The following is an 18,015-nucleotide window of genomic DNA, read 5'->3' on the forward strand; positions in this document are numbered from 1 at the left end:
GTTGGAGTATGAGCAAATGAATATCCGGGTGCAAATAGTAACAGATAAATGTAAATACTGCACAAAAGTTTTGTTTTTTTTAAATACTATCACATGTCTTAACTGTTTAATAGAAAATTTGTGTTGTCTAAATTTAGTTAGCTCTCTAATTCCGTGACGTCAGATTGTCCATAAAAAATTTACTGAAAAAGTCAATTGTCCATCATTGTCAGTGTAGTATATAAGTTTGTGTAATTAGTACATGCTATGTCATTATTATGGTACAGGCATTAGTACATCGCTCCTATTGTCTAAATTATATTTTAGTATATTATATAACTAAACTATAGATAGGATTAGCGATCGCCCGAGATTTCGTAAGCGCAGTAAAAAAATAGCCTAAGTTCTATTGAAAGTCTCGACAAAATCGGTCCATACGATTCGGAGATTATTCGTATGGCCATTTCCCGCTTGCGTCTTATACTCGTAATATAAACAAAAATTAACTTTAACTGTTAACTTTAACTTGCGTTAAATTTTCGTAAATTAAACGCTTTAACGATTAACGAAGTTAAATTTTTATTTAACGAATTAACGATTAACGAAGTTAACTTTTTGATTAACTGTGCCCAGCTATGTTTAAAAGTCAAATATCGACTCAATCTCGGCCGCTTGTAGAAGGGCGAATGTTTTTTATTTGTTTTTTATTAGACGTATTTCTTTTTTTTTCTATCTGCATTAGTGTTGTAATAAAACATATTTGTAAATGTACATGTATGTAAATAAATTCTTCATATAAAAAATGTAAATGTGTTTTATTTTTACTTGCATATTTAATACTTTTAGTGACATCGACTTTCCCTAGAAGTTCACGTTAAAACACAAGAACCATAGTGGAACGTGTTAAATTAAAAAAATCACCACTACAGTTATATGACAAAGTACTACAATATTTTAGTTGTTTCAATATTTAAGTCTTGCAAGAAACTCTATTCGCTTGTAAAACAAATTATCGCCCATCGTCATAGTAACGAAACTCAAACTACTCCAGTAATACCTATTTTCTGACTCATAAGTCAAAAATGTACAAGTCAGTCGACTATATCCAGTAATTGGCTTTTCGGGTTTAAGTCTTGTTATGTCTCCGTTACCTCCGGTATTGTGATTGTGTAAACTATGACTTATTTGTTACGTCACCACTATATTTGAAAACCTATTCAGTTATTTAACACGAACCTACGTTAAGTGACCAATGAGTAGTGGCTATTAAGTTTCGAGTACTTGTTTAAAGTTTAAATTGTAGATAGGATCAATAGTTTCTAGTTAGGTCCACGTTAACCTTCTGTAGCTAAATCAAATTCTCGTTGAGGTGACATCCGATTTGTAATGTTTCCCGAAGTGTTACAGGGTTCATTCCAACAGATCAGTCGACCTTTTAATATTGTTTTTTTTAATAAATTGTATAAGTAAATCTCGATAAAGTTTCTAATAAATAAATTTCGTATACAAGGAAAATCTTTTAATAATAACGTTAGGTAATTTTCCTGCTTAGAAGATACGTATGATTTTCCAAACTCAAATTTTATTAGTATATATATATTATTTAGTTATATATTATTTAGTTAACCGTCTTTTGTCTGAATAAATACACCGTCAAGATGTAAACAGTCATTTTATGGTGTCGCAGTTATTGGAATAGTATAGATAAATTCTTCGTTAACAAAGATATTAATTAACTCAGAGAAGGTTAAAATAGCTGTTGTGTCAAGGTTAACCACTCGATTATACCAGTGTTACATTACGAACGGTAATTTTTACAGAAAACATAGGCGAAAGAAATAAATCCGCATGATTAGTTCAAAAATCAATCGATTTTTTTATATTATGAGGTGGCAAACGAGCAAGCGGCCATCTGAAGTCATAGAAACAGCGAAGCGACCGATGCCCATCGATATCTGTAATTGCAGATGCGCTGCCTACCCTTAATCAACGGAGAATGGAACGCACAGAAAGAGGACGTATCCCCTTCCTCTGTGTCCCGTCTAGCGCTAAATCCACTACCCCTTCCCATCATTTCCTAATAAGAAAAGGATCGTGGACGAACGTGGACTAAAATGTGGCCTCCACATTGCACTCTCATCAGACGAAACGCGAAATAGCTTCCACTTCACGTTGTCTTCTGTGTGGTTGTGGTATTGCATCGGTCGACCCGACCAATTCGTGCGATAAAGTTTATTGAATTATTCTAATACAAGTCTATGTAAGTAGTGGCAGACGCCCGCGACTCTGTGCACGCGACATTAAAAATATCTTAATAAGTAGCCTATACGTTCTTTCAGACTATGTTCTACATCGATGCCAAATTTCATCAAGATCCGTTTAGCCGTTCCTGAGATTCCTTCAATCAAACATCGATCCATCTAAACATTCGCATTTATAATATTTATAATATTAGTAAGATGGATAAGAGACTAAAATTAATAGAATACAATACAACTAAGTATTTTCAACCTGAAACAAATTAATGCCATAAAGAATATTTTAATATTATTAATATCAATATCTATTATATATAACGTTGATAACTACATTAAATAAGTTGGTTATGTGCGTAAGATTTAATTTTTAACACATAACTATGCGTACAGAATAACATGAGTAGTTTAACTAGGACGCCATCTAACGTCCACAATAAAAAGGTGCAGACGTTGTTGCTTTGGCGATATAGGAAAATGGAGAAGTTAAGTAAAGGAAAAAGGAATGAAAATTAATTCGATTGGGATTTTACGTTTAGATGGGTTCATGGCTAACATTGGATAGCTAACCAAGTAGGATGGTTAAATGAAACACATTTTTGAAAAATAAAAGATATTAGATATTTGGTTTTTAAACTTAACTAAGTTTTATATGATTCTATGCAATAAATATTTTTGTGTATAATAAATAAAGTACAAAAACGTACAGACTTTGTAATTTTAATTTACTTCAAAGTAAAAACAAAACACTTTTAGGATATGAACGAAACAACCAATAGTTAACTGTATTCAACTATAATTTATTAGTCAATGTTTTGTTCTTTTCACTACATTGTATTGCTGATAATTAATAAATTAAATATAAATTATATTCTAATAATAATACTTTTTCAACTATGGTTACCAATCAATCTAATCAAATTTTTACATAATTTCCATAAGGCGTACTTATCGTTTGAGGTCCAGCGACGTAAGGTTCGTAGACAACGTTCATTGGTTTCGTATCCGACGAACTTTGTGTTCCGTCTCTGCTCCATGACGCTGGAAATAAAAAATAGTACAGCGCCCTCTATGTTACACACAACGTAATAGATGTGAATAAAACTATTTAATGTATCTATTTCCTATAACCAACAAAAGGTGGCGCTAAAGGAAAACCAAATCCCAAACAACTTCAAAATTCAAAACTCGCCATTCTTCTTCGTTGGCGTATCATTCTGATAGCTCTAGACTTTCGCATTTACTCTACTAGTCAAAAGATGGCGTTATTATAAAATTACTTACAAAAGGGTATATGTTCATCAGGGCCACTATGTCCATGTTGACCATTGTGTATGTGCAGATGTATTTCTTTCTGTGGCGTGTGAGGCGGAGGCTCCCAGCCGCTAGAGTGGTGTCCCTTTTGACCGAACAAAGCGCCGATCTGAAATATTAAAATATTAAATGCTTTATTCACTTATCCTTGGACATTCACACATTCACTTTTAACAAAATGACAATAGAAAAAAAACATTCATCTTTATAATTAGAAAAACGTAACACAGAATCGGATCAAAGATAAGTTATGAAATGTGATTGTATCCACACAACAACTAAGCACACCATTCACTTCAATAAATCTGCGTCCTTTTACTGTTGTAGCACTCTTAAATAAAAATTATCACTCTTATTTTCATATCAAAAACCGAGAAAACAATATCTTTTAAATACATATTCAACATTGAATTTTAAGGTCAACATCACTGCGATTATTCTAACAAATTGTATTCACCAAATAGGTATATTAACCTTGAACATTTTACGTCAAACGTGACCGTTTTTTATCTCTTTTTCACCAAAGAATGTAACATCTCACATCCTTGTCAGCCCTATAGAAAGTTACTTTCACTCAATCAGCATACATCGACCAAAGTGACGTCACATAACCAATACGGCTATTCTGACGACAATAGATTTTTTTACTATGAATGTGGATTTCCATTAAGTTAATGCTAGACTTGTGGCAAAGACATTCAAATATAATACTAATTATAGAGCGGACATTACGAGCACTTTCCTTCAAATATTTTACGCAAAATAGTCAAAAGCATGTAGAGTCTCGGTGGGTTCTTGAAATTATACCGGTGGTACATCTTTTTGAGTGTATGATTTTTATGTCCTGTCTTATCCTACATGTTTATTGTTAAATTAATGTCTTTGTGTAGTTCATATACTTTACTATGCCAATCCATTTACATTCAAAGACAATCAAGCAGTAGTTTCTAAAGTAATAAACATTTGTAAGTTGTACAAAGTCGAAAGCAAAAACATATTAGTATAGAAATTGTATTTATCTCGAATCTAGTTTATAGAGTTTCTAGTCATAAGAACTAAATTTCTTTGCTGACGGTAACAAAAGAAAGAACAATCAACATTTTTATTCTAATTGGAATTTTTCTTTCGAAAAACTTGTATTAAAACATATTGTTGTCTGTTTTTGGTAAAGAGAATGAGAGGATAAAAAATATGTTTTTGGAAACATGTGTTTTGACACTGAAAACACGGACACGGGGATGATAACTTACGCGGAAGACGTTGGTCTGATGGTTGTGTATATCAGAGGAAAGCCAATCCTCTTCCACTTTTTATTATTATTTGGAAAATATGTAGAAGGTGGATTTTGCGGGGTAAGGAGAGTAGAGAAAGGAAAAATATCATGTTGTTTCTGAAACCATCATCTGAAACTTTGTTGCAGATACGTTGCCGACCTGACCGCCTGTCAGTAACATACCGTCTATTGGCAGCGGTCACTTTGTTATAGCGAAATTCAGTGGTCATGACTGTGATCTCGTTGTTAACAATAGTGGTGTACCTTGACAGCGCCGGCAATGAGCAGCAGTTTCAAAATGATCAGTGTGACGCCGAGAGTCTTGATGCCGACAAGAGCGGCTACCACGGCCCAGGTCGCCGCCGCGCCCATCTGGAACACCAGCGGTATCAACGCCGCTGCCATTTTCTTGAACGGCCGTCCGAACGTCCGCCCTGTTATCAAAACAACTGAATTTTATTTAACTGTAACCATTCTATCTATACAATAATACATTTTTATCTAAATTTTTCCAAAGAGAGTGATTGGGATGGCAATTTTCATGGACAGACGTTTTGACATTGGAAACCCACTTATTCTAAGAAATAAGTAGGTTACGGACAATCGATGAGAAGTTATAGAGTGGACATAAATCTCGTGCACAACACGGAACCCGAATACAGTTATGTAATATTTTTTGTTTTAAATTTTGATTCTAAACTCAGTGCATAAACCTTGTGTAATATATATAATCTATGATCATACTTTGTTCATCCTTGAAAATGATATATTATTTATTATAATATTTGTTCTCTTTGACCTACGTCAAGTTGTCTACCTTCAACTAATATTGTTTAAATTACAAAGATGTTTTATGTGCACACGACTCTATCATTAGAATATATAGATTTCGTGTACGATTTAAAAAAAATGTATAATATTTTTTAAATATGTATCTGATAGTAATAAGTCATTAAAAATGAAAACACGAAAGTAGTTAACCTCGATGCGTTGTGAAATCTCATCCTAATGTGTGACGAACGACCAGCATCGGACGGACCCACTTCCGAAGTTTTTGCGAGAAACAAACAAGTCATTCGCTGATATTATCGAGGCTTATTCTCCACGTATCAATAAATGACACAAACATATGCTTCATGATTCTATACAAATATTGAACGAGAAATGTAAACATTGCACTTAAAAGTTTTATATGAACGCTGCGACTAGATTTTACTTCTTACTTATCTTATCTTACTAATTTTACTAATATTATAAATGCGAATCTTTAGATGGATGGATGTTTGTTTGAAGGTATCTCCGAAACGACACAACGGATCTCGCTGATATTTGTACAGATGTAGAACATAGTCTGGAAGAACACACAGGCTACTCATTACTTTTTTTTTAAATCCGTGCCGACGGAGTCGCGGGCGACAGCTAGTAATATTATAAATACGAATTATGGACGGAAGTTTGTTAAATGGTATCTCCAGAACGTCTGCATGAATCTCGATGAAATTTGGTTTAGATTTAGAACACAATCTGGAAGAATACATAGGCTACCTATGATCCCTTAAATATCTGCGGCACCCGTGGGATTCGTGTGATTCACATATTTACTTGATAACTCTACAACGCTTCAACACATCTTATTAAAATTAAACATAGATATAGAACAAAGACTCGAGTAACATATGATATACTATTCACCTTTAAACGAAAAAATTGAATAAACGTATAATCTATATATATAAAAGAAAGTCGTGTTAGTTACACTATTTATAACTCAAGAACGGCTGAATCGATTTGACTGAAAATTGTAGCTTAGAACCAGGAAACGGACATAGGATAATTTTTACCCCGTTTTCTATTTTTTTTATTCCGCGCGGACGGAGTTGCGGGTTAAAGCTAGTATAGTATAAAGCTATTACGGCACAACGACAATTAAAAACAAAAAAGCTCGAATGACGAAGCTACAACTATAAGGCATACCGAGGCTTTCCTCGAGTGTGTAGAGCTTTCCTTCTTTAACTAACCAAATGACAACTCATTCTTAAAAGTAATGAAATTGATTACGCTGCAGAAATTATATAATCCACCTTTACCTGCTAGTAATCGGACAGAAAGAATGTAAATCTTAAATTAATATGAGAAAAAAGGAATCAATTTGCCATCGAAACTTCATGAACATTTAAGATACAGAAAAAAATAAGTGTAACATAATATACAATAGGTATTCATTTAAACAAATCCTACTCGTATCATATAAATTTTTGATTGATTAGAAAGTTTGTAACTTTATCATGTGTTCTTTCATATCTAATAAAGTGAAGGTAATTTCACTTCTCGGTGTATTTTTATAGATTCTATTTCGATAACTACAGGCCAAGATCAAGTTACCGTGTGATATTAAATTGATTTTTGTAATTGGAACTATGTCTGTTGCTTCTTTATTGCATAAAACATCTAAGGATAGAGATAAACGTGGGTTTCTGAGACCAAAATCTCCGTTTTTAATATCATGTTAACTCTGTTTTGTCAACGATGACAGGGATGATAATATGGTCTATGAAGATATTTTGGTCTCCGAAACCCACAGTAAAACAAGGCTTATTCGCAACGTAGAAATACTCATGTGCCTAATATGTATTACCGCTATTCTTTCCGTTACTTACACAACAATAAATCATTTTATAACGGTTAAAATCTGACATGCTACGTGTACGTCACGTAAGTACTCCAATAACTTATTTAGTATTTGTTCACTTAAATGTAAAAAAAAAACATTATGACTATAACACAGTAAAAACGGACGAGCAAATTAAAGAACATCTCGTAAATTATGCGCAATTCGTAGACCGGACACGGTAAATGTTGCGAAAACCGCAGACCGCGTGCGTCCTCGATTTCTTTACTTCCAAAGTCAGTTATTTAAATTCTAAAAACGATTATCATCTTAGTCCAAATCAGGGTAAGTACTATTTAAGACGGTAGTACGAAAATAACATCGAAAGACTGATATTAAAACATTTCAAAGGAAACATGTTTAGCAACATAGCAATCATAACATCACAATGTAGTGATATTTTACTGTTACAATGTAGGTATATCTTGTTTTTCATTCTATGACTAAAGACTTATGATTCATGACAAAATTTTAGATAACCGTAAAAAAATATTGGTAGAATTCCCGTAACCGAAAACATTGTTTATCTTACCAATATAAATGCGAAAGTTTAGATTGATGGATGTTTGCTAGAAGGTATCTCCGGAACGGCTCAACGGATCTTGATGAAATTTGGCACAGAAGTAGAACATAGTCTAGAATAACACATAGACTACTCATTAAGTTCTTTTTTTAAATTCAGCGCGGGCCACAGCTATTTGTTTATAGAGTTAAAAAATGAAATAGAAATAAAGTAGTAGTAAAACTTGAAATCGAGCAATCGAGAAGTAATGTTTTGAATCGATTTCTCCTCATTTTCCGGTAATTGTTTCGTTGGTTGCATCCCTAATTAGCTGGCTGTAGCAGTTGACATTCTAAATAACCTTTGTATTTTCTTTTTGTGATGACTTCAGGGTAATTTAACAATTATTTCGCTAACATTTTATTATTATTTCTGCTTCATTTACATATTTTTCACATAACAAATTATTCTTTGCTTTTTATGTTATAATTCGTAAAATTAAAGTCCTTGAAATTCAAAATAATTATCTAAAATCTTCAAATTTTTTTTTTATAAAATTCACACAAAGACTTAAGAAGTTGTTAACATTTAATGGCTCACTGTTTAATGGGAAAATCCATTGAATAAATTTTGAGAATACGAGTAAATTAATTAAAGGTACTTTTTTTATTTGCATTACAAAGTGTTTAGGAAATGGATGAAGCGCCTCTACAATGTTATAGATAATTGCCTAGTCTAGAATTTTACGATGCTGGTTGTAGTAAAGAGAAAGTGAGATGATTGGTACGTGATATAATGTTGATAAACGTAGGTACTACATAACAATTATGTTTGACAATCACGCAAGTTATTTAGAAAATGAACTTACGAGACTTTTAATTGCCTTTTTATGCTTTCTAAAGTTGATAAAAATACTTAATATTGGAAAGTTGCATTTATAACTTTTACTTAAATATTTTTTGTAACCATTTCAACTTAGATCTGTGCTTGTACTAGAATAGGTAGGTATGAAATTTGTGGACTATTTGTCCAATGGCATGCTTTGAACCCACGACCACAAACAGTAACCGCGGTAACAGTTTTATACATTTAAGACTCAACACACTCGAAGACTTCGTACTCTTCCAACCCTTTTCTTGTCCTATCTTTTTTTTCTGTTAACGGATTCTAATTTTGGATAAACACTCGTTTTTATTGATGAACTATCTGTCGCCTGCGACACCGTCCGCGCCAAATTATTGAACTTAATTATTAACCTACGCATTCTTCCAGACTATGTTCTATATCTATGCCAAATTACAGCGAGATCCGTTAAGCCGTTCTGGAGATTCTTTTTCATTCCAACAAACATTCAAACAAACTTTCAAACTTTGGCAATTATAGTATTAAAAAAATTATGATCACAAACACCCTTGACCAATAGAAAAGGGGTAAAGGAAAAAGAAAACAATTACATACCAATAGAATTATCTGATGTAATTGCACGCTGCTCCGCATATTTATTTGAAAAATATTCACTTTGGTTTACTATAGGACTGTTACTATTAATAATTAAATTATTATCATTTTTATTTATGTTATTAAAACTAATTTGTGTGTCACTAATGCTATTTACTTTTGCCCCGTAACCGGGTCGCGTGTTGGAAATTAAAAACAAACACACGAAAGTCAAATAAATATTTGTTCGTCCTGTTTTATTAATTAGCAAAATGTGAAAACAAGGTATAAACCACTTTATTATTTCTTTTAAATCCATCATTTCATTTATTTCACTATACTTTTTATTATTAATCACAAAATTTTAAGTATGAACGAACGTCATCTCTCTTCGAATGTTACCACGAAACTGACATGAAGATGGCGGTAAATGGCTGCCGTGCCATTTCTTCTTTCTCTCGTACTCAGACCTGTGTTCAATTCAGACAAAACTTTCGCTTTTCATTGATATTCATGTTCCGTTTTAGCGCGTTTTAAACTAATTCAGCTAATTATTAAAATAACTTTTCTGTAACTATGTAGGTTTTTAAAAATAGTGAAATTAGAAAAGACTTTACTTTTAAATCACAATATGTATGCAAATTGATTCTACAGGATGTTCAGGTTAAGAATTGTAAAAGAAGTAACTTGTATTGTTATAAAAAAGAAAATTGTGCATTTACATTTTAAATGCATTTCGACTTCTAAAAGATTTATTGTCCTCTATTTTTTCGAAGAGGACTGAATACTTTTTTGTTTGAATATAGTTTTTGACAGTGCAAATCCAATTAAAGGTTAACGCGCACTGTTTAACTCCTCGTCCACGTTAATTCACTGCTGCGACGCGATGTAATTTACGTCAGAGAACAATGGAGCTAGTTAACGGAAAGCAAACTTAACTTACTGTTAGTTAAGTTAGATTAGAAATAATTTAGATTTAACTTATTCTGCAATTGAATATTTTTATTTACCATACTTTCTCTAATGTTCAAAAATTATCTCAAGATTACAATTACAAGTCAAAAATTACAAGTCAATTATATTATCAATACATAGTATAAAACAAAGTCGCTTTCGCTGTATGTCCGTATGTATGCTTAGATCTTTAAAACTACGCAACGGATTTTGACCCGGTTTTTTTAAATAGATAGAGTGATTCTTAAGGAAGGTTTGTATGTATAATAAATGCATAATATAGTAGAGAAACACTGATAAATTTAAAGTTTTCTAATGTGATGTCGTAAATAAGCACGTTTTTTTGCGCTTATATTGCAAACGCTGGCTGAACCCTACGAGATAGACCAAAATAATGTACTACAGTATTGTTCACCTTAAAAAGTTCAACAAAAAAGTCCGCGATGGTATATGTCTATCTCTTAGGGATAACCCAGCATAACCATTTTTATTCTTTTACGAAGTGATTTTAAACAATACAGCATTAATCCTTATCCATTTAAGTACCTTAAATAAATTGTGCATTTATTCTGTAGTAGGTATATTTTGCATTGCACCCGTGCGAAGCCGGAGCGGGTCGCTAGTAGTTAATATTACTAGTAGTCACTCATTGGTCGATATACTATAAATTATGATCAAAGAATTTGTTTACCTATTAATATTTGTACATCCACGAGTCCGCGTTTGTTCCGGGTAATCTCCGGAATGGCTGGACCGATTTTGACAGGACTTTGACGGGAAGGTTGCTGATGCACACGGAGATATATATATATATATATATATATATATATATACTAGCTGTCGCCCGCGACTTCGTCCGCGCGCAGTTAAAAAAAACTTAATAGGGGTATGAAATAGATGTTGTCCGATTCTCAGACCTACTAAATATGCTCACAAAGTTTCATGAGATTCGGTCAAGCCGTTTCGGAGGAGTTCGAACCCCGTGACACGAGAATTTTATATATAAGATATATACTATTTTTTTAAATTTTGCGCCGTATAAATCGCGAGCGATTACTTTAAAAAAAACTTTATGCATTTGATCTTAAATTTCACATTCCTTAAAAAGGGATGCAAAGTTTTCCTTTCATCTATTATTTTAATGATAATAGGTTAATAAAACCAGAAAAATTACATATAATATAATATTTATTTTACATTTATTCACGAATAAACAACGTGAAAATTACAAATAGTTTATAACTATCCTAGAAACATTGATAGGTGCTATTTGTTTTGAAGTGATGATTTTTTTTTTTCACTAAGTCATTGATTTATATAACATGAATATCAATACAAGTTTTTTCGACAACATTTAATGCTAGAAGTTAGACTAGATTTTAAAGTCTACGTCACTTTTAAATAGTTAATTATTCATATGGTTAATATTATTATTATTTATGATTATATATTTTTTTTTTATTATTAGCAAAGGAACTTGGCAAAGCATTCTTTATAAGTAATTATAATTTAGCATTGGTAATATATTATAGTACCCAGTTTTGTTGGCACATCGGAAACAAGGGTATTCTTTTGTATTACGTGCCAACTAAAATACCGGGTACTTTACATCAATTAGTTAAAAAAGTTCTTGAATATTGAGTACTTTTTACTATAGCAGATGAAGTCGCTTCGTGAAATATTTTGCTAATTTAAATAATTCATAATAAATAGACATTTATATATATAATTTAACATTAAAAAAGCATTAGCAAAATAACAAGTGTGTTTGAAAGGAAATAAAAATAATAAAACATGAAGGAAAACAATTTTTACCATGTACAATGCGTGCACAATAACATGATAATCTCGTAGCCAACATCGAATCAAAGCTAAGTCAGAGTGCACAATAGATTGTGAGCCTTATGACAAGCTATGACGTCATATTCATGTTATTCCGTAGTAATTAGGAATGAAATAAAATTATTGGATAAAAATACAACAGGGTCCCGAAACACCTTACAAATAAAATAAATATGAATTAACATCGAGTTACATCTGCTGTGTGGAGTTTCCATTCCAGGTGTTGTTATCATCATCGTTGTTGGTGTCGCCTGCAAGACGGTGTATGTTGCCGCGGCGGCGTACTGCGGGCGCGTGCGGGGGCTGCGGGGGCTGCGGGGGCGCGTGCGGGGGCGCGGGGGCGGGCGCGGGGGTGGTGCGGGCGGGGGGCGGGGCGGCGGGGTAGATGCGCGCGCGCAGCCACATGTACAACTGCTGCGACGGCTCCAGTATCAGCGATGTGAAGAGTTGTGTCAAGAATGCTGTCCAATAAGATGTTTTCATTAATATGTATTGTAAATTTCATAGTATACGATTCATCTGGTATTGCAAATGTCGTTAAATCCCATCTCTTATAAAAAAAACAATAAATAGAAACTCATTGAGGATAAAAATGTTTGATTTAGTAATATATAAGTATACTAGCTGTCGCCCGCGACACCGTCCGCGCGCAGGTAAAAAAAAATGAAAAATAGATGTTGGCCGATTCTCAGACCTACTGAATATGCTCACAAAATTTCATGAGAATCGGTCAAGCCGTTTCGGAAGAGTACGGTGACGAAAACTGTGACACGAAAATTTTATATATTAGATAAATTTGTGCGGTACTGACAGATGATGTTAGAGAATGTTGTGGGCGTGGCGACTGTATCGGGCACGCGGCGCGGCAGTACGAGCAGCGCGGCTGAGGGCGCGAGCCGCAGCTGGCGTAACGTGGACCCTTCCTCCGTCAGCTCCTGGCGCGGGAATGCCGTCCACAGAGAGAACTCCGACTGACGCAACTAGTAATGACAGAAAATATAATATTAAAATTATGTAGTTTTAATACAATTTGGAGAGTACCGAATTGAAGATACCGTTTTTATAAGAAATCTATCTAATAGAGATATAAGCTTTATACAAAATTATGCGTGCCTTGTTTTGCGAAAGGTGTTTTGTATCTTTGCAAGTAGCTTATATAATTACATGTAAGTTAGTGGAGACATATCGCCGCAGTTCGAGCAGCGTAGTGTCGACGTCAAAGTGCGCCGTGTGCGCGTTCCCGTCCGCCATCTTGAACTGCACCCGCGCACGTGACCCGCCATCGCCCACAGCTTAAATATAAATTAAATTACACAATGACCTCTTAGTAAGATATTAATTAATTTAAAAATCAAGACTAACGAATAACGAACAAAAACTAAAAACTTTAAACTTCACCCATTCTCGAATCGATGCAAATTGGTGATACAAAAATTAGTCTAACTGACGCAAAGCAAAAAGTTTTAATAAAGACTTGTATAGTTTTTTTTCGAACGGCATTCTGTCGCATGCAAATAAATGTTACACGCGCCTGACATAAACTTGATAGCAATTCGTAAAACCTGATATATTGCTCTTAAAAGTTAACAAGGCACTAACTCGAGGGCGGAGGCGAAGGCTGTGACGTGTGCGGCGGCTGTGGGGTCTGCGGGGGAGGAATGTCACGCGCGCGCCTCTCTGCGCGATCCTGCGCTATCTGCTCCAAAATACGCTGTCGTGCTAGATTATTCTCCATCTTCTCACGCTTACGCTCCTCCTAAACAATCAAATTAAAATACAAAATAAAATCTCACTGTAAGTAAGGTTAAACACTCAGTTAAATAAATTACGCATTATCAAAGTTAATATAGCTAAGCTATAATTTGCCCTTACTTAAACATACAACTTATTGTCAAAGTACCTGCAATTGTTTCAGTTCTTGTTCTGCTTGCCATTTCTTTAGCTCAGTGACACCCTGGCCGACTGCGCGACGTTCCAACTCTTTCTGTTTCTCCAACTATATTGTAATATATAACTTTATTAACAAACTAGCTGTCGCCCACGACTCCGTCCGCGTGGAAATAATTAAAAAAAACTTAATTGGAAAACATGTTCTTTCAGACTATGTTCTACATCTGTGAACTTCATCGAGATCTGTTGTGCAGTTCTGGAGATACCTTGTAACAAACATCAATCCATCCATCCAAACATTCGTATTTATAATATTAGTAAGATATATCAACAGCTATAGTCCACAATGATCACCTCTGTGTTCCCGCTGCTTGTTTGCCCTTTTTATAAAAAACGTTTATCCTCAATTATTTCCAACAAGGAAAGTTAGTTTGACGCCCCAATTACAAAGGAATGTACATACAAACAAACATACATATACCTGGCAACATTACCCGCCAATTAGTCCGCAGTACAATACAAAAAGATCCATCTCTACCTACCTAATAAGGTTACGGTCGTGAGTATTTTTACGAATGTTTTAGATAACTACCTCTTTCTCCTTTTCCAATTTCTCTTTCTTCACAGCTTCAATGAGCTCTTTGGCTCGCTCCACCTTCTCATCAGAGCTGACAGCACTCACTGGAGTTGGGGCAGGAGTTTCCTGTTGTATAATAAAGTCTCAATACAATGCATAGTAGTTTATAATAGATTAAAAAAAATCTTTCACTGCACAATATTTCCACGAATGAGTGAACATAAATTAATCGACACCTTAATCATCCAAATTTATCAAATTCATGCTTGACAGCTACCAGAGCTGATTGTAACAAAGTAAAACCACAATTCTTAGTGTGATATTTAAAAAAAAAACTATAAACTCATAATGTATTCAATCAGCTGTGTGACTAAAAAAAAAAAACATTATTATAGCTTTTCAAAGTATACACTCCACATCACAAGGCTACATCTATCCAACTAAAAAAAGTTACCTTATTTAAGAGACATCTTTTTTTGAAGATAGAAAAATACTTGCAGGTTTGTTAGCGGGTGTATCTTTTGTGCTGGGTCCAGGCTCCTCCAGCTTTTCCTTGGGCTTCCTCACACACACATCGCCGTCGCACACCACCTCATACTCCTGTCCTGAACGAGTCACCTCATGGAACTCGGTCTTTGGGACCTTTGCTGCAGGACCTGATGAAGTCTCTGGCAAAGATGTATGGATGTAAACAAGAAATGTATGAAAAATTAAAATCACTAATCTCTGCCTACCCCTTTGAATTATAGATTTGAGTGTAATTTGTACATTGGTACTGTTATATTATATATATATATATACCAATAGAAATACTTATATTAATAATTTTATAGCCATCTAACTTATATACCTTTGTGTATATAAAACAAAAATATATGGAATTGCTTACACATACCTGGTTCAACATCAATTGATGATCGTGAAGTTGACGGCGTTGCTGTTTTTGCTTCATTGCTAGTGGTACAGGTTGGTGGCGCTGCAGGTTCCGATTCATTGCCAGGGTTACCTGCTTCTGCTTGTATGAGATTAGCTGTCTGTTGTTTTAGATTCTGTCCAGATGTAGACGGTTGGACAGTTCCCTTCTTATCTTTGTCTGTAACACACATGAAATTTTAGAACAACGTCTTTGGTTTGCTATATTTGTAAAATTACGAACATGGAAGGCATGCCTTGTTGTAGGATTAACTTGGAGTTTAATAAAGGAACAGCTATTATAAATTTATACCTTGATAAGTATCCTAGGTGTTCAGGTTAAATTCATACTTTTACACTTACTATGTTCTTCTATTATCCTATCTATCCTTGTAGCCAGGTTCTGCGCCTCAACACCCGCGCAGACCACCTCCAATGGTGTTCCATTTCTATTGATGAAGAAAAGGGAAGGCACAGGTACAAATTGATCTGTTTTTTAGTTAGGGTATTTATTCTGCTTAGAGTATTTACGTTCTAGAACATACTGTTGCATACAGGCAAACTAACATAAGTGAAAAATGTATATACTACAATAGCTTAGCTATAATGTATATGCTAATAGAAATCTTAAGAAAATATATTATCACTATACCTATCAAAATATTTTGTAACAAAATAAAAAGGATACAAATTTGTGCAAAATGTGTGTAGTTTATTGATCCACTCTTCAACTTGATGGCAAGGAAGTTTTCAGGATCTGACAATCTCTTCTCCACAGCTACATTGTCTATTGTTGAAGACATTTCTGCTGACTGTTCATTATCACCTTATAGAACAAATGTTAATCCTTTAGGGCAGGTCATGAATTAAATAGACAAAAATATTTTTAAAAGAAACACTCAATTACAAAGGTGTGTGAAAAGAAACACTAGTTTTTTTAAGTTAACTTGATACCACTGGTATTATTAGGGTGACCTCATATGGAAATGAACCTAATAGTCATTTTCTTTCTGGCCATATAACTAACAGTCATGTTATGTTGGTGCACAAGTATAATAAACCTTAATGTTTTGACTTAATTTTTATGGACACTCGCCTTCCTATCGCTACCCATACTATTGAAAAAAATATGTAATTATAAACTAAATAATTACATCTAAACACTTCAAAATTACTTCTATAAATATACCAACATATATAAATAGAACAAATCTTTAACTTAATGCAATGTCAGCGATAAATTTTTGCATTATGAAGTTTTTACTATGTATTTTGAGATATATACTTTATAATTTTTGTCATATAAAAGGATATTGCAGCTAATAAATCTAGTTTTGTCGGCATCCGAAATTTCAATGAATCCCCGAGTACTTTATTAGTTAAATTAAAATGTCGTCCTAGCATATTTAATCAAACAATAGTTCTGTACGAATTGAATGAGGCTGAACTAAGGTGATGAATTATCACAATGTTAATAAGAAAAATTACCGAGTTATTAGCTGTGTAATTGCATCATCGAATCCATGATTACGATGATTGTGTACACAATTTCAATAACCTTAGATTTAAAGATGTTACAATTTTGATCAACTTCAAATTTCTTTGTTCAAATTAATTTAAGAATCAACGTCGATAATTTTAAGATTTTACATAAAATGTAACCGTACCTTCAACAAAAACGACGAAAATTGCATTTCTTTGTTTTGATAATGCAACCGCTTCGGCAATACTTCCCCCGTACCAATGCATCGTTAATATTATTAATTTATTGTTTACTGGCACAGTTATAAACTGTTTTTCAGATTTGTATTATATTTTACACAATTTCACAGATGTTGATATGGAACAAAAATAATACAATGAAGACATGACACAACAAATTTTGACAATACTGACGTGTTTGCCATTTTTTGATTCCATTTCATGTAATGTCACTTTTATTCCAAAAATGAATTGGTGCAAAATCCTACTGGTGTATTTGATCCAGTAAGAACAATGTTCATTTTATTTTCCTTTTATTTCACACTTTCAATGCTAATTTTATTACTAATTGAAAAACTACGATCGACGTATAAAACATTTGACACAAAGACCAAAATAAATTCTATTATCAAATGCTTCTTGTCTTTGATTACCTACATGTGACCTTGTACGATTATTTAATGCATGATAATATTAAACTTTGCGTTTTTACTATCCGTCACAAGATGTCGCTAATAGTCCAGAATTACAAAGCTTATAACTTTCTGTGTGTGTATTCTACAAATGTTATACAACGCTTTTATTTTTATTTGTACTGACAGACATTTAGTGATCTGACAAAGGTTACATATTTTATATAGAATAGAAAAGGAAAAAATAGTAACCATAATGTGTCATAGTTCATAGTGTAATATTGAAGGAAAAGCAAGG

The 18,015-nt window shown here is 33.5% G+C and overlaps 2 protein-coding genes across 3 annotated transcripts; both read right to left on the reverse strand.

Annotated features, from left to right (window-relative positions):
- Positions 1-3,099: 3,099 nt before the first annotated feature.
- Positions 3,100-9,818, reverse strand: LOC106715216. Of its 2 annotated transcripts, none has more exons than XM_045682453.1 (4): positions 9,450-9,818; positions 5,086-5,255; positions 3,519-3,657; positions 3,100-3,275 (listed from the first exon to the last, which is right to left on the reverse strand). In XM_045682453.1, exons 1-4 carry the CDS (start codon positions 9,748-9,750, stop codon positions 3,151-3,153), a joined length of 735 nt encoding a protein of 244 aa, XP_045538409.1. In that variant the 5' UTR covers positions 9,751-9,818; the 3' UTR covers positions 3,100-3,150. The 2 variants fall into 2 exon arrangements, with proteins under 2 accessions (XP_045538409.1, XP_045538410.1); XM_045682454.1 differs by lacking the exon at positions 9,450-9,818 and adding an exon at positions 5,803-5,825 and having other exon boundaries at positions 3,101-3,275.
- A 2,334-nt stretch (positions 9,819-12,152) lies between these two features.
- On the reverse strand, positions 12,153-17,532 carry LOC106715144 (UBX domain-containing protein 4). The gene is made up of 11 exons (XM_045682452.1): positions 17,271-17,532; positions 16,292-16,429; positions 15,967-16,092; positions 15,587-15,784; positions 15,190-15,359; positions 14,707-14,817; positions 14,125-14,220; positions 13,824-13,980; positions 13,389-13,516; positions 13,036-13,204; positions 12,153-12,685 (listed from the first exon to the last, which is right to left on the reverse strand). The coding sequence occupies exons 1-11, from the start codon at positions 17,350-17,352 to the stop codon at positions 12,414-12,416; spliced, it is 1,647 nt and encodes a 548-aa protein (XP_045538408.1). The 5' UTR covers positions 17,353-17,532; the 3' UTR covers positions 12,153-12,413.
- Between the last annotated feature and the right edge of the window lie 483 nt (positions 17,533-18,015).

Source organism: Papilio machaon, chromosome 19, assembly GCF_912999745.1.
Source record: "Papilio machaon chromosome 19, ilPapMach1.1, whole genome shotgun sequence".
Classification (NCBI taxonomy): domain Eukaryota; kingdom Metazoa; phylum Arthropoda; class Insecta; order Lepidoptera; family Papilionidae; genus Papilio; species Papilio machaon.